The sequence below is a fragment of the Pararge aegeria genome, chromosome 20 (genome assembly GCF_905163445.1).
Source record: "Pararge aegeria chromosome 20, ilParAegt1.1, whole genome shotgun sequence".
NCBI lineage: Eukaryota > Metazoa > Arthropoda > Insecta > Lepidoptera > Nymphalidae > Pararge > Pararge aegeria.
This window is the reverse complement of record NC_053199.1, coordinates 13,483,263-13,501,675: the sequence shown is the minus strand read 5'-3', so window position 1 is coordinate 13,501,675 and position 18,413 is coordinate 13,483,263. Positions and strand designations below refer to the sequence as shown.

Below are 18,413 nucleotides of genomic sequence, written 5' to 3'. Positions count from 1 at the left end.
ATGCTTGACATTATAATTACCATTTCTCTATTTTTACAATCTTTGTTGCATTTAAATATACAGATTAAATAATGGTCTTAGAAACATTAGCCAGTAGCAAGGTAGCAGGAACTTAAGCTACAGCGAAGCTGTAAAATCTATACGTTTTATTAAACTAAATTATTAAACTTTTTATTAAATTATTTTTATTACAATACAAGTTAGCTTTTAACTGCAATATCACCTCGTGGCAAGAACTGATGCAATTGAATATTGTGTGTATCAGTCATATTAAACCCATACCTGTAATCTTTATCTATGAAGAATCTTTATCGCGTCTTTACGGCCTTTAAGAAGCCAACGACGAAGCCTCCCCGCAGACCAGACCAGATGCAATTAAAAAACTACAAACACCAAAAATTGCCGATTTAGACCCGGGACCTTCCACAGAACAAAGCATATATATGCATGGAAAAAGCACAATAATATGATATGTTATTTCGAACTCAACTGACAGGAAACTGGGGTGTGCCTAGATTACAATAGGGTTGTAAACCACGCGTGAGCAATGAGATGCATTCGCCTTGTTTTTGGAATGACTAAACTTGCTATGTTCGATCGAAAATTTATCAGCTGTGGCTACAATGATTCCTAAATAACATATTATAAAAATAAATACTTACATCAAATTATTATTAAATGTGGTTTAAGCAGATCATTCTAATTTAATGATATTCGATAACCTATGGATTGTGCTCGAATCAGCCCAAATTTTGGAGACCCTTGGTATTATGAGAGTTTTAGGAGGCTCTTCCAAATAAGGCAGAATCATTTGGGACTCTCTTCGACGGCTTCTTTTACCAATTAAATACCAAACTACAGCAGTAACAACTAAAATTATAAGTATTAAAATAATCACCATAATTATTGTACACGTGTTCCAAAACCTACGTCTTGGTTTAGAGGGAGAATTTGTAGTAGTAATAGTAACTGTAGTTGTTTCACTTGTATTTTCCTCCGTTGTTGTTAAATTAGGTGGTTTAGTTGTCCCTTGGCTTATAATATCTTCAGCAGTGGAAATTGATTCACTTTGGCCTATTGTAGTAGTTTCTGGGTACAAAGTGATTTGTGTGACGTCTGTTGTAGTATCAATATATGTAGTACTTTTTTCTGAAGTGGAACTAGACGTATCAGGTAGATTCGTCATCGTGTATTTTGTCTCGGTTCCAGAAGTGGTTGTTGTATACTCTGTATGAAGACTAGTAGTAGTTTCAGTTATAATTGACTCAGTTGAAGAGTTTGGATTTGTTACTGTTGGTTGATTAGATTCCTCTGTTATTAAGTTTGTCGTTGACACAGAATCTGTGGTAATGGACGAAGGAGAGATCGTAGAAATATCATTATCAGTTACAGTTGATAGTGATGTAGTTGATAATGATGTGTCACTATCAGTAGCTGTATGATCTGGCTTCGTTGTAGCATCTGAATTTGCCATAGTTGTTTCAGTTGTAATAACCGTATTTATTTTAGTGGTAGTTTCTGAATCAGTAAATTCAGGATAAGTTGAACTTGAAGTTTGTCGTGTGGTAGATATTGTCGATAATATCGTTGTGGGAGGCGTCAAAGTAATGGGATCAATAGTCTCCTTACTAGAATCTGTTGAGATAGTTGACTCTGTTATTACGGTACTATCTGTAGAGAAAGTGGTATCTGTGGTATCAGAGGATCCTGTTTGCATTGTTGTGATATCAGGGATTCCAGATGGAGTAGTTGACATTGTCTTCGTTTCTTCAGATTGCTCTGACGTCGTTGTATAATACGTTGTGGAAGTAATGCCTGGACTGGTAGTAGTAGTGACTGTTGTGAGAGTTGACGTGGATAGTGTGTTCTCTGTCTCCGTTGAAATTTCATCCGTTTGTGTGGTTTTAGTCGTTGTCGTAGTGATTTTTTCATATATAATACACTCTTCTTCCTCTATACTGGGTGATATGTGTCGAAACGAGTCAACTAATACAATTGAATCTCGTGCAGCCATTCCAAGTATGGTAATCTGTGAATGGAAGTCGAAGGTTTTTATGTATATCTATTTTATTTGATTTAGCCATCACGTTATAAAGAAAACGTTTATAAACATAAATGTTGTAATAGAGTTATCTAAAATCCTAAACTTTAATCAATGCAGAGGTTACGTGTGTTAATCTTTTGTAGAACGTCGATTAATCTTAAGGTCTTAACAAGTCATAAATTATCGTTGTTGTTCCGTGATTTGATATTATTATTAGTCTTTATTAAAATATACTTCGATGTATTGACTCTATATTTTTAAATTAGTTATGTTTATTTCTAGAATCCTGTTTACCCAAGGACATGTAGAAAAATACTTGTAGAATTCACATTGTGGTATCGGACGAGTTATGTCCTAATTTTTCAATTTAAATATTAATTAATTATTCTTAAAATCAATACACTGAAATGAAAGGTATTTTGTTTACACTGTAAAGTAAAAATGGAAGCCATATATTTAATAATTCTAGAATTTTCCGATCAGTTGCTGTAGATGATAGATGAATATATCAGTTATTGTTATAAAATTAAAAGAAAAATGATAGTTTCAAAATTTTGAAAACAAAAACATTGAACCATTGAAGTTGCATTGAAGATTTTTATTTTTACTATGCTAGCTGATTTTATCATAAAAAGGTTGATCGATCAATTTTCAAGAAAGATGAGTTTTCTTTGTTTAAAGAATGATAATATATAGTATGTAACAAAGCTTTCTTCATTATCTCATATATAATACCATTTTGATTTTTAATCTGGTTTTAAAAATTATTGTAAATATAAAAAAAAGTCGCCTGGCTTTAAAATCAGATAGTCAATATGAAGTTTTAAGTTTTGTTAAAATTTTTATTGATTTACAAAGAGTATATTGTTTACAAAGGAACTTTTTTTGGTCATCTTCTTAGTACTAATAGGTGCATACTATTCGTTTCCTTAATGTTATAACGAAAACGAATGACAGTTAGGTACTTACATAACCATCAAAAGTGCCCAATCCATTCAAAATTAACCTGGCGGTTCTCCATCCACTGACAAAATTATCATCAGAGGCAATGATCCAAGTATTCCCAACAACCACGTCTTGTCCACTCTCCACCACCTGGTTCGCAAGGATCGTCACTTGATCCGTAGCAGTTGTTGGTTTCATAAAAATGTTAACTTCTAACACACCCAATGCGGTCATTTGAAATGTAAAGGATGATGCACAGCTTAAATTCTCATTTGGATACACAAACTTCGACGAGCCCGTGTCAGGGCTGTCGATGGCGAGGTTTTCGTAGTTCCCAACATTCCACATAATCAAATTTCTACACACACCGACTTCATTACTGAACGAACTGTTGAAATCTTTCTCGAAATCGAAAATAACACAATCCTGACTAATAACACTAGAACAAAAGAACAAAATTAATAGAACACAATAGTCCATCATTTCCATTCGTATCTAAGTCATTAGCGGGTGTAATAGTTCAAGTGACACCTCTAATTGCTATGATAAATGCCGAATTTCTATGATTGTCAACATATTTATAACGCTGGATTCATACTGTGCGATTGCAATGTACGTAAGCGATAATGAAATAAAATATTATAGTGTATATCTGCTTTTTAGGGTTCCGTTGTCAATCTAGTGTCGACTGCTTATCATCTGCAGAAGGACAGAAGTCATTTATGGGGTTGAGTTTACTTTAGATAACTTGATTCCAAAGGTAATATTGGACCTACCAATTCATAGGTTTAAACCATGTGTCGAAACGAATTTATTACACTGAGGTAACTTTCCAATTGACGAATTTCTTAGTTAAAAGGTTGCTTGGAAGCACACCGCTCCAGAGCAACTGTTGAGTTTCTTACCAGCTTCTTCTGGATACAATCTGCTTTCCAAACTCAATACAAACATATAGACTTGACGTTTCAAAAGTGTTCACATGAGGCCTACTTGAAATAAATGAATTTAAGATATTTGAACAAAGGACCCTTACAACTACACCATTACGATCCAAGCGAAATTCTGTTTGGAATAAACAACTGCACATCCTACAAGCAAGGGTTTTTTTTCTTTTTTTTTTTTAATAGGAAACTCCTAATACCTAAAAGTTCTTGGTCTTTTCAGATGCCATCCAGTAATTTAGAGATCTCTCTGCGGAAGCTGTAGGCCTGATTTGTAAATTATATCTTACATTCTAACGTTTTCACAGACCATTTATTTTCTTTTAATAAATTTGTAAAGAACACTGGGTATTTTGATAATTGTTTTGCTATCATGTGTGCGAATCATGAGCTTACATTTCTTAGTCCTTCTATCCTATTTTGGGAAAATGAAGAGCTAAGCTATGCGATTTCATTAATGCACCAATTATTACCCATTATCGCGATTGACGATATTAAGAAGAGATTATAAAGAAAATCCCCTTTCCGGAATTAAGATACAATAGAGCCTTGTTAATGCACTTATTATAGATTCATTAAATACTGTAAAATAAATTCTTAAACCATTATTATTACTAGGTCTTACTTAGTCTCTTTAAGATCTTTTCAAGATTTGTCTGTAAGAAATTGCAGAAATGTGGCCACACTTGCAGGTCTAAATTATCAGTCGTTATATCATATGAGAGATTGACAAGGCGTAGAAATTGATAGACAAGGTTACAACGTAAGATATAACCTAAAGTCTAAAAGTAAAGCCCGTGACAAAAAACATGAGTAATATGCTAACATGGTGCGACATTTAACGCGGATGGAAGAAACTCACATTAACAGTCTTAGTGTTAAGTTTGTGTGTAAAAGGGCAAAGGAGTGGAGGAAGACCAAAGAAGAGATGGATATGCGTGCAAAAGCAGTTGATTATGAGTTGACAGCTATTAGAAGTCAATGGAAGAAGAAGACTTTTTGTGCCAACCACACATAGCGCCTGATAAAGACAAGAATATATATGTATGTGTGATGCCTGAATTATTTTGATTTTTCCTCTCCTTATAAATAGATCTGAATTATGCCTTTTTATAACAAGTGGCTTATTTACCGCTAGAACACCTCCGTTAATCGGAGCACCTTAGTTTCAGAATACTCTCTCAAATCATGTTGGGCGATACAGTCGATATATCACTGTAAAAGTATGAAACTGCGTAACAGTGATCACGCCCACCACCACAACTTTAAAATTACCAAATTATCACTGGATATTCATCAAGAAATCTAAATACATTCAAAAATATTAATCAAAATAAAATAAAATAAATAACAGTTATCAAAAGGGATACATGCAACATGCTAGTCGGAATAAGTGAGGACATAGTGTGTGTGTGTGTGTGTGTGTTTGTGTGAGTAAATCTTTCTATTGAATTTATTTTATAACAATCAATCGTTTTTCCGTCTCCTCATAAGAGAGTGATTGAAGCCACTTTAAACATTTTTACTTACAGGAGTGTCTTTGTAAAGGGTAAATATTAATTTCTTTGTTTAGTCTAATGCTGATACTCAAAAAAGCGTGATATTTTGTTTATTGTGGACTTGTTAGTGTGTGATCGCGGCTTTATTTTTGCCGATATTTATCGTAACTAATAACATCAAAATTATCATGGATAAGATTAGTGATTGGTTACAAAAGCTTATGGATAGTGTCAAAAAGTAAAGGCATACCCCTTTGACCCACTGCTACTAGACTAGTGCTTTGAGTTTGCTTAAAATAAACTGTTTAAAAAAAGCGTTCTTCCGGGATATTTCTGGCTTTATCATTGATTCCCTACGATTGTGCATATCCTGGCATTAGCCGTTTAAGCATTTGTCAGAATGATTTTAAGAAATTAAAAACCATATAAACTGAGGATAATGTCTGCGGGTACTTCCCACTGCGCACGCGTTTAATGTAATCAACAACTAAGGATGCGTTCGAAAACGAGAGATGTTTTAAAATTGTAGGGAGAATCATCCAAATGCTTCAGTAAAAAGTTTTATTTCACACATTGATTTGGTGGGCAGGTCTTTTTTATGTTAAAAACGTATTGCTTCTTTTTCTTTTTCGTTTGATTTTTCGTAAATTTCGGTTCTTCTAATTTACAAGACAGTGTCGTTAATTCATTCATCTGAATGTCATAGAAAATCACAGTCTATGATAGTATGTAGTTTTGTATGAATTACGTCATTGATAATAATTTAAGGAGTAACCAGCTATTAAATGGAAACAATAAAGATCTATCAGTATCAGTTGATTGGTTAGTTGTGGAAATTAACTAATTTAACCATAAAACTCCTTAAGAGTGATATGTATTAGGTATAATATTATAGAGTTATATCTAAGGGCCAGTTAAGTAGAGCCTCATCCGGACTCAGGCGTATTACGTGGCATGACAATTCTTTCGTTCAATTGGTGGAACGAGTTTGTGGCGCGAGTTGTTGGCGAGTGTTGGTGGCACGAGTTGGAGGCACGAGTCGATGGCACGAGTTGGTGGCACGATGAGGAGTAAGCGTGGCTTGTGTAATACGTACCAAGATGAATGATGAATATTTTTAAGGTGTAATATACATGAATACATTATAATAAACAGATAAACACCCAGACATTGAAAAAAGCATTTATGTTTATCACTCAAACATCCACTTGTGGGAAACTCCAGGTGTGGGAATTGAACCCACAGCCTTGGACTCAGAAAGCGGGGGCACTGACCACATTTGACGGCAAATTGGCGCAGTATATCTTTAAATGAATGATGTTGGACCAGGCGAAATAGTAAGGTGCGTTACCTCTTAGAACACCAACCTCACTTGTCCTTGCCGATTAACTGGCGACCGATCAATAGCAGTTTATTATCCACAGTTCACCTGGTCCAATATTTAATGACCGATACGGTAGACTTATCGGTGCGCAGTGGTCAACACTGTTATCACAGATCCACAAGCTAAGCGTAGTGATTTTTAGCATACTATACTATTGCGGTGCTCGGTGAAGCGGTGATAGCCCAATGGGTTCTTCGACTTCACCTTCGGTGTGAGTTCGAATCTTAACACGCACCTCTAACTTTTCTAAGTTATTTGTTTTTAAGGCAATTCCTAATTATAACTTGCTTGGAACCTGCTTGCCCTAAGAGTTCCCTAAAATGTTCTCTCGTTCTTCGGCTTCAAACCCTTGTCATTGAGGGAGGAGACCCGTGCCCTATAGTGGGTCTATAATGAGTCGATATGACGATGATGATGGTGATACGAGGAGTGTAAAAACTGTATTCTGAAATAGAAAGGAGGAAACGGTATTCTGGAATTTATAAAGGAGAAAGGGCAGCAGCGTCTTCTGTGTTACTGCTACCATCAACTGCGATGACCAACGCGGTGTGATGGATATCGGCTAACCGATGGAAAATGCTTTTAGTCCAACACTGTACTTATAGGCTTTTGATGAGGGTTAGCCGAGAATCTCCAGGACAGCATTGGTAGACCACATCAATCAAAGACTTAATTTTTGACTTACCAATTATTCATCATTATAATCTTGAGCCTGTTAAAATTTCATGGATATTCATGAGTTTATAAAGAGGCAAAGATTTAGAGAATCCACTTTATAACAATGCGCTTTGTAGGATATCGTATATCAGTACACCCTAAATCCGTAAAGATTTTTTTATAGTATGAATTGATGGACCAACCAGGTCCTAAAAACAGAATATCACACTTCACTCGGTATGCACGCCCTGCAACATGCCGCCCTGTGCCCATCAATTTGGTAGGTGTTAAGACTCATGAGCTCGTTACCACACCGGCAACCACGCCCTTCAAACCGGAACACAGCATTGCGACTATTCTGTTTAGGGGAAGAAAGCTGGCGATACTTCCCCGGACGATCTCTGTCATAAAAAACTCTAGTACTTCAAAAAAGATCCACCATGCTAGACTAAAACTGTTGATTTATAGGTATACGTATAGGTAATCATAAATAATATAGAATGTTGGCAAACCCGACCAATAATTGTCGACGGCGCAGGGTGTAACGGTAAAACTCATATGAGTTTATGTTTAATACCTTTTAAATTGATCTTTTTGTACCTACTTTTCATCAAACATCAATCAATTTATTTATTTATTTAGTACCAAAAATGGAAAATTACAATAAAAAGGACAGGACGTGCATAAGGACAGCTTATCTCTAAAGAGATTTCTTCCAGAAGCCCTCGAATGTGGAAAAATTTAAGAATCATCATAAAAGAAAACTCTTTCAACTTTTCGTTTAAATAAATAAAATAAAATAAATTGCTCGCTTGACTACGATAACTGATGGTATAGTAAGATCAGTAAGAACTCTTCCAGGTTTCTTTGCCCCTAATCAGTTTCTATGAGACATCGCGTAAAGGTATCCTTAGGCGGTACGGCTTTGCTGGTGCGTTATTATAAGCGGCAGAACCGAACCATTAAGCCAGACTATTTTATTGTCATCATCATCATGTTAACCGATTGAAGTCCACTACTGGAGGTAGGTCTTTTGTAAGGAGTTCCAAACGTAATCAAAATATAGTTCCACGTTCTTGTGCAGCTTGGGTCCAACGGTTCCCTGCGACTCGCATGAAGTCATCCGTCCACCTCGTCGGGGGTCTACCATCTGCGTTTACCGGAACAAGGTCGCCGTTCCAACACCTTGAAACCCTAACATCCATCGGTTCTCAGACCTATCTGCCCCGACCATTGCTACTTTAGCTTCGCAACTCGTTGAGTTATGTCCGTTACTCTGGTTCTTCTACAGAACTCATTCCTGATTTGATCACGTGACTATTTTATATTGATTCGCAATTCGAACCTAGTATATCCACTCCTATAAACCCTGTACACTTCAGCGCCAGAGAGGCCATCGATATTGACAGATAATTCGAATGTTATCGCAAAATCTCTGAAGATCAGGGCCATATCCTTATTATTAGGAGCTATAGATAACACATCAAAGTCGATTACCTGCCAGATTGCGATCTATTTGATAAGATACTCGAACAAATTGCAATATGATGGTAATCTTAAGTGGACAATACCGTCACATTTATTTCAAAAAACTGATCGATCGTCACGCGGTTTTCTCTTTTATATTTAACTCCGTTTAAATCAGTTTCGCTTGTATACATTTCGCAGGCTTCTCATACACATGTCCACACAGAGTCTGTCTGAACGAGAACACAGATATCACAGGTAACTTACTACATTATTCCATGTTATGTTACTTACGTACACCGCACAGCATAAACTTGCGGAGTGCTCTGCTTCGGAAGCGAGCAAAAGTTTAAAGTCAAAAATATCTTTATTCAAGTTCGCACTTTGGATGCGTACATTAAAGGAGAAGTACACGGTAGTGTGATGATGGTGACATATAAGTAAACTTAAAACTCAGGCTACGAGGGTTCCAAACTCGTCCCGGTTTAAGAAGAAGCCCGAAACAAAGTTAGCCGGGTGTTTTTTTTTGTTAACACAACCTCAATTTGTCATTTAAAATTATTAGTAGTGCAAGCTGGTTTGAGCAATAATTCACACCCTAGCTTTATTATAGTTTACGTAATCCTTTATACTATAATAGGACATTTCTATAAGCAAAAAGTTCTTTTCCTTGGACACTCGTATCACAGAGGTACACTAACAGCGCCGAAATGGCGTCCATCAATTATTGGAGATGACAAAGTGACAGAAACGTCATCGTCATCATCAACAGCATTTAATAGTCCAATCTTTCTTTCGACTTTTAACAGTTCACTGCTGGACTAAAGGCATCTCCCAACGTTTATAACGTGCTGATTATGGGAAACGGCTTTTCCCGTAATCTCCAAGCAGGGCAGACGGGACGCTGCTGCCCGTTTTCGGTTAGATTCTCTTAGTTGCCTCGTTCAACAGCAGCCTATCCTAGCTAGAGGTTAGTTGCACAAAACCACGGAATAGATAAAACTAACTACGTACAAAAGTTGCACTACGTACGTACTCGTATCTACAGAAGTATCCTACAACACTTGCTCAGTAATGCCTTCATTTTAAAACACATTATCTTCACATGCACTAGATCTCATTTTCTCAATACATTCATTATTTACTTCTGTGATCGTTCACGTATCAAGGTCGTCGAGCGAAGCTGGTAGTCTCTGCACGCGGTCCGGCGGGACTTTTTTACGTTTAGCGTTCACTATGTATCTAAAACCTAGTATAGTAAATTAATTAGACTTTAACCGATAGTGGATTTGCGAAAATCCATGATATATTATGAAAATGAAGCTTAATTTGGTATAGTCCGCGAATATCAGGAGAATCCGTAAAGACATTGTTAAGTCAACATCTCCGGAGGATGCTCCGGTTTCGGAGCGAAACGTGCGTAGGTAGGGTACATTGCCGAAGATATGTTTGGTTGAAGAAATTATAAATTACACCATACAGATTCTCCTGCTTTTCGCGGATCATAGCAAATGAAGCTTAATTTTCATAATTTAACCGATAGTACAATAGTTTTGCTCTTCATCTTTCATAATTTAACGAAAGATGAAAACCTTCATAAAATTCTTGATGCAAATTAAGATGAAAATGGATTAGACACGCAGCCACACCGTGCGTGCCGCTTTTCTTATTTATGCCCGTTGAAGTCATTTACCAAAGTCCATTCAACCGAAAACACCCTGGATGTAAAGAGGACTGGGCGTTATAAGTTCGACGTGACTGTGTGTGTAGGCACGCGTGGCTGAGCGTTTGTTTGTTTATGTGTGTGTGTGTGTGTGTATGTGGCGTATTAAGTATTAACCCGAACGGATGAACAGATTTTCTATCGCCTAACTTTGCCGGACGTGTTCCTTAAATGTTTAAGGACATTTAAGGAACACGTCCGGCAAAGTTACACCCTTTGTCCACCTACGTGAGACCGAGGCGTTAAACCTCATGCGCCATTAATAACACCCACAACCACACCCTTCAGGCCGGAACACAGCAATGCTTACTCGGTAGCAGAAATAACCATTACGGTAGTACCTCGGACGAGAAACTACCATTTCACAAAACTAAATCGACAAATTTAAATGAACCTTTTTCCATGACACTATTTTTTGAGCTCTCAATGAAGAGTTTTTAGAACTGAATTTTAATAATTTTATCTTTAAACTATTACCGGAAGGGTTTTCGCCGTAGTCTACAAAGCTAGCCCATTGCCGATTGATGGGCTTCACATGCCTTTGAGAACATGCAGGTTTGCTTTTGTTTTCCTACACCGTGAGCAACTGACATTTAAATTGCTTAAAACGCACATAACTTAGAAATGTTAGCAGTGCGCGCTGAGATTCGACCTCGGCCCCTCGAAAGTGAAACCGAAATCCCAACCACAAGGCTGTCACTGCTTCAAAGTAAACATAGTAACGTATTAAATCAAAGAAATAAATAAATTAATATTGCAGTACGAGTAAACCTCTTTTGCAGTACCTCCATAGCTTAGTGGTGAGCGCTGTGGTCTTATATAGGAGAGTTCCCAGGATTGATCCCCGGCAGGGACAATTTAGGAATTTATTATGTCTGAATTATCTCAGGTATGATTTGGTGAGAGTTTTCTGCGTTAGTAAGTTATCTTCCAACCGACAACGACGTCTTGCCAAGCGATTTAGAGATTGGTATATTGTTACTGCTATTCCCCTAAAAAATATCATTACTTACCACCAGGTGAGATTGCAGTCATGGGCTAACATGTATGGCAATTAAAAAAACACTGGGTTTATTGGATAGAGACGTTTGCCTGCCTTACATAACATTTACATCCTAAATTATTTATCTACGATTTCGGCTTTGTCGGTTTCCTATGCTTTAATCTTAAAAAAAGAAAAAAATACAAATTGCTGCGATTTATTGCGTCCATATAATATTATTGTTGTCACTAAACTAATCTTTATATCGTGCTATTCTAATCTATACCAATAAAACCGTCCCTTAACTGACAAACAACTCATTGTGTGTCGGCCAGTCATGGAATCAAAGATAAACTGGCCAGATTTGAAATTAGGACAACGTACAGACTTATTCATTACCAGCTAATCACGTGGGAAACGATTTTTTCCGGAGATCAAGTAGCCTATGCTATTCTCCGTCCACTAAACTAGCTTTATGCCAAAAATCAAGTTGATTGGTTGCTGAATTAGGGCGTAAAGGTACCACAAACAAACAAAAAGGGAGTGCAGAAGTCTGATGCCCATGTTCTAGTAATCGTTGAGAGAACTGCACTCGACAAAGTCGACGAATTACATATATTTAGGATACATTATCCATTTTATCATAATCATGTCAACCTATAGACCTAAACTGCTGGACATAGGTCTTTTGTAGGGAGTTCCAAATACAGTCTTGTGGGGACCAGAAACTTCCTGCGACTCGTTTGAGGTCTAACTATCTTACCTACATGGTCGTCGAAACCAACTCGGATAGGTACCGTTACGGAAACTCCGCGAAATCTTTTCATCCAAAGTTCACAGTGCCTGAAGACTAAAGTATTCCATAACTTCTGGTTGCCAGTGAGGATTTATCTAGTCTATGGGTCAGATAATAAAACTTAGGTATTAGGTAATTCGTTTTTACCACCACTTGCCTCGGAAATCGCGTTAACTTATTATTCTTCTTCTTATGATGACGAAGGATATGATGACGTTGAAGTGGTTTAAATATTTCCAAGAATAGTCTACGGCAAAAATATTTTAATCTTTGGTTCACAAAATTCCGTTTAAGTATTTAAAAGAGTAAAGAGCAAAAAATTAAGTGAATTTAGGACGAGCAGGATATCATACGCGTATGAGCTTATCTGAGGTCAATCTTAACGCCATCTACGGTTAGTTTACTGAACTAAGTCATTAAGTATTACAATCAAGGATTTTCAATAATGTCGACAGCTTTAAGTTAGCAAATTGTTATCATTGTAGTTTCAATGATAAGGTGTAGATGGCAGCTAGGCAATATTTTTTTAAGAAGTGGAAAATTTACTTATTTAGATACTATTCAAAATTATTTTTTGTGCGTAGAAATAGAAAGACGTTTGATTTGTTTTCATTAGTTTTATTAGTAATTAGTCACATAAACTTTGATGCTACAGTCATCATTATAAATTTTAGTACCTACATGGTGTGTGTATATTTATTAGTTCCATTTAAACAATCGCCTTCATTTTAATTTGCGCCAAAAGTAAAGAACCAAGTAATACTGACACCTAATTCCTAATTCATGATTCTGTATACCTAAAATAACAATAAATAAAGATAAAGATATTTTTATTAAACATAAGATTTGCACCTTTATATCAAAAATAGAATGATCTAGAGCTACAAATAATTTTCCCAGGCATGTTATTATCATTTCTTTGCAACGAATCGCTGACGTTCCATAACAAAATTCGTATAGATTATACTTTATCAGATAACAGATAATCAAATTCTTCACTTATCGCTTGAACCTTTATTCATCGAATAATGCTTATATTTAAACAGAATTCCCATTATTCTTACCCGTGCAGAAATTCTGATAATAACAAAAGCATAGATTTTGGATTAGCATTTGATTTTATATAATCCAAGTTGTAATAGCATGTAATAAAATCAAACTTTTGACAACAAAGAAATGTGATGCGCTTCCGGTTAAATTAAAGATACCAGTTAATCTGATTGGCTTTCCTTATTTTTTTGTGGAATTTGTTTATTTATTATAAGAATAAGATCATCTAAAGATATGAGACATATCGTTTATCATTAAAAATATCAATTATGGACAGTGAAATACTAACATGATACTAATTATTATTATCAATACTTATAAACTACGGCCTACACAATTCATTTCCTAGTTACGGACGACCTTAAGCTAAATCGTTAAATCTAAAATCTTTTTACATATTTACATTATTTACAATATATAATATAATATAACTTATTGCTTCCGTATACGTTACTTCAAATTTTATTCCAGAACAGATAAACAGATTCAATTCTGTTTATTAGACTATTCCACAGGTTTCAAGTGATTTCCTATGGTTAACTTAGAAGATTTTCCGATTTTCTGGTCCTTCAAAAGATCTGAGAGACAATATTACCATTTTGCAGATTCACATTCAGATCGTTACCAAATTTAAATTCGACTAACAACTTGTATCTTTAAAAAAAATTACAAAGTAGGTTGAGATTTAATGTTATAACCCGCTTTTTGTGGAATTGAAATAAACAGTTGAACAAAAGAAAATCAAATTTGGCCCTAACAATATTTTTGAAAAGTAAATTTGAGTTCTTTGATTGCCATTTCTTTCCGTTCGTTTAGAATAGTTTGGAATGAGATCTGTCGACGTTAGTATGACTTTTAAATCGGATATTGCCTGCCGGGAATTCGAATAGGATTTGGATATACTTTGGTAACTCTAGGCATAACTAAAGGTTTCGGTAGATTATCATAATCAACAAACAGTTCATGCGGCACTTCTTTTCTTCTACTTTTGCCTAATCTGTAGAAAAAGAAGGCAATTAATATTAAAGCGATTAGTGATAGAACTACTACCATTGCTATTGTAAATGCGTTCCAGAAACTGTAGTAATCATCTACTTCAGGCAATGGATTGTTTGTTGTATTTGGTGAATTTGGAGTTGTGCCTGTAAAGTCCGTTGTAGTATCAGAATCAGAAGTTGTAGACGGTGTTTCTGTATATGTCGTAGATGCGATGGAAGTATATGATGTAGTTGTAGGATTTTCAGTAGTTGAACTTATAATTTCAGTGGTAGTTTTAGTTAATCCTGGTTCGTTAGTGATAGTAGCATCTTCTCCTGTTACATGTTCTTCTGTTGTTGTTGGCCCAGAAGCAGTACTTGGTGCAACGGTTGAACTAGGTGTTGGCTCATCGGTAGTTGTAATTGGTACGGTGATGATTGGTAACTCGGTAGAAAATGGTGTTTCAGTAATGGTTGGTGCGTCAGTAGTAGTATGTGGTTCGGTAGAAATTAGTGGTTCCGTAGTAGTTGGTGATTCGATTGTAGTTGGTGGTACGTTAGTAGTTGACGCTTCAGTGGTAGTTGGTGCTTCGGTAGTAGTTGGTAATTCGATGGTAGTTGATGCTTCACTGGTAGTTGGTGCTTGTGTAGTAGTTGGTGCTTGTGTAGTAGTTGGTGCTTTGGTAGTAGTGGGTGCTTCTGTAGTTGTTTGAGCTTCGGTATTAGTTGGTGCATGGGTAGTAGTTGGTGCTACTGTAGTAGTTGGTGCTTCTGTAGTAGTTGGTGCTTCTGTAGTAGTTGGTGCTTCTGTAGTAGTCGGTGCTTCTGTAGTAGTTGGTGCTTCTGTAGTAGTTGGTGCTTCTGTAATAGTTGGTGTTTCGGTAGTAGTTTGTGCTTCCGTAGTAGTTGGTAAAGCTGTGGTTGTTGATGTTTGAGCTTCGGTAGTAGTTGGTGATTCGTTAGTAGTTGGTGCATGGGTAGTAGTTTGTACTACTGTAGTAGTTGGTGCTACTGTAGTAGTTGGTGCTTCTGTAGTAGTCGGTGCTTCTGTAGTAGTTGGTGCTTCTGTAGTAGTTGGTGCTTCTGTAATAGTTGGTGTTCCGGTAGTAGTTGGCGCTTGTGTAGTAGTTGGTGCTTGTGTAGTAGTTGGTGCTTTGGTAGTAGTGGGTGCTTCTGTAGTTGTTTGAGCTTCGGTAGTAGTTGGTGCTTCGGTAGTAGTTGGTGCATGGGTAGTAGTTTGTACTACTGTACTAGTTGGTGCTACTGTAGTAGTTGGTGCTTCTGTAGTAGTCGGTGCTTCTGTAGTAGTCGGTGCTTCTGTAGTAGTTGGTGCCTCTGTAATAGTTGGTGTTTCGGTAGTAGTTTGTGCTTCCGTGGTAGTTGGTAAAGCTGTGGTTGTTGATACATCAGTAGTAGTGGTAATAGTTGTTGGCGTTTCTTCATTATATATCACACATAGTTCCTCGTCGAATGATGGTGGAATATATCGGAATGAGTCAATCAATATAACTGACTCTGCTGCCGCTGACCCCATAAATACTACCTGAAACATTCAAAACGATATTTGCTCGATGTATTCTTACAAATGGATACTGGATACCGCGTGCTATGTTAAAAAAATAAAATCATCTTTGCATTATTGTATTTCAAATGAAACCAGTTTGGTGCACATCCTACGACTCAGCTTAATAGTTAGTGGAGTAACAATTAAAAGAGTCTGAATTTAAATACTATGGGCTATGCGTTGATATATATATAAACATATATATATATATATGCATCTATATTAATTTTCTTCCGGAATAGCAACCAGGAACTGATTCAATGAAATTTTAAAAATAAAGTCTATTATTTATTCGCGGCTTAGCAATTAAAATGACCTTGACAACGTTTTGGATACAATGATAAACAAAATGATGATGATGAAATAAAGCCTTCAAGAGCAATAAACGCTTATTCGATAAGCTGTTTCAGAACTGCATTATTTTGAGAAACGTCATAATTATAATAGTAAGATGGACTAGATAAAAGATCTTTTCAAAGGAAACCATTTCCTCCGACAGTTATCTTAGATTTTATAGATGCAACTTAGATTGGAAAATTTTTAGCCCAGCAAAAAATAATTTTGCCGCGGTTTAAAAAACGCTATGGGAGTTAGGGTATGACTACCATACTCCCTAACAGGTTGGCCCTCTACCATCTTAGACATCATCGTTTAATCATGAATCGCCAGGTGAGATTGCACCGTAGCACTAAGTAGTATTACTGTTTGTCATGAGTCTTTCCGATTGTGTTTTGTTGCAATAAAGTTTTTTTTCCATTCTATTCTATTGTCGCTGGCAATTAATGTAAAAGTGTGTTTGATTGTTTGTCAGTTTTTTTCCTTCACGCAAACTAAACGAGCAATCAACTCGTTTTTGGGCATAGAGTTAGTTTATAGGACGGTGAGTAACATAAGCCCATTTTTAACCCAAGAGAAAATAATTGTTCCTATGAGATTTGTAAAGCACCGTAATAAACGTGGACGAAGAACGAGGGCAACCGATTTTAATATGATACACTTAAAATTTATGCAGTTTAATTCCCTGACACAAAGATACATTTTTTTTTAAATTTATTTTGGAAACTTATATTTTACTTATTAGTTTCATAGCAAAAACAACTAAGGGAAGATATTTTTTGTAAATATATTTGTACTATGTTCTGGAAGCGTTTGCCTGTTTGGTCAGCCAATTTGGTTTGTCCTACTCTAAAAGTTATTTATACGCCCCTCGGTACCAATTCTTATTTTGAATCAATATTGCGTATATGTTTTCTGTAGCGCTGATAACGCCATGCAAAATTTCATCATAAAGAAAATAAGTTCAGGCGTGAAAGCGTAAGTAATATCAGATTCACGTTCGTATTTGTAGTTAAGAATAATGGGTTTAGATAACAAGCGCAGTAAGCAGCGACCCTGTTTTCTGATTCCAAAGCTATGGGTTCTATTTCCCCATATGGCGAACGTTTGTGTGATGAACATGAATGTTTTTCAGTGTCTGGGTGTGTAAATTGTAAGTATTCAACAGTCGTTTTAGTACCGAAAATACAAGCTACACTTACTTTGGGGCTAGATGGCGATGTGTGTGTTGTCGTAGGATATTTATAAAAAATAAATGCACTTACGTAGCCTTGAGATATGCCAGATCCGGTTAAAGTGATGGGTATTCTCAAAGTTCGCCAATACGGCACAAAGGAGGATCCCGACGCACTAAGGACCACATTCGCAATGGTGCCATCGTTCCCTCCAGGATTATATTGGAACACCAGGATTATCAAGTGATCAATCGACGGAGCTGTTGGCAGCATATACAAATTCACCTCAAGCATCCCCCCCGGCGATAGTGTGAATTGGAACGATGACATGCAACTCATAGACACTTGCGGTGATATAAAACTAGCAGCTTTTGGATGAGGACTGTCCATATCTAGAGACGAATATTGCTTGAGGTTCCACATCTGCATTCCACTGCAGACTCCGAACGTGTTGGTGAAGTTCCCCTCCAGGCCATTTTCGAAGTCCACAGTAACACAATCCTCACAGTTCACATCGTAGCAAATGACGAGCAGGATTAAAAAGTAACGGTACATTATGGGAACCACCCTTGTCATGCCCCCGAAATGTTGTGATTAACACTAAATCTCTATTATTTTGGCTCCATTATTATATCATAACTATTCACGCTTTATCACGGATAAGATACCATTCGGTGAATCTGTATAGCTAATTGATAAAACGTATTGTATCCGAATATTCAATTAAATGATCAAAAGATTATGCGTAGATCTTTTAATTTATTGACTTAATGCAAATTTTTGGAGAAAAAGTGACTTTTATTGAGAATTAATGAGTCAATTCAATGTTTTATGCAATTTAAAGGATTTATTTGCATAAAACATTGTAGGTGT

At 36.3% G+C, this 18,413-nt stretch overlaps 1 protein-coding gene across 1 annotated transcript; it reads right to left on the bottom strand.

Moving 5' to 3' along the window:
* Positions 1-694: 694 nt before the first annotated feature.
* LOC120632896 (mucin-5AC-like) lies at positions 695-17,963 on the bottom strand. The gene is made up of 4 exons (XM_039902934.1): positions 17,631-17,963; positions 14,360-16,008; positions 3,014-3,428; positions 695-2,029 (listed from the first exon to the last, which is right to left on the bottom strand). Exons 1-4 carry the CDS (start codon positions 17,961-17,963, stop codon positions 695-697), a joined length of 3,732 nt encoding a protein of 1,243 aa, XP_039758868.1.
* Between the last annotated feature and the right edge of the window lie 450 nt (positions 17,964-18,413).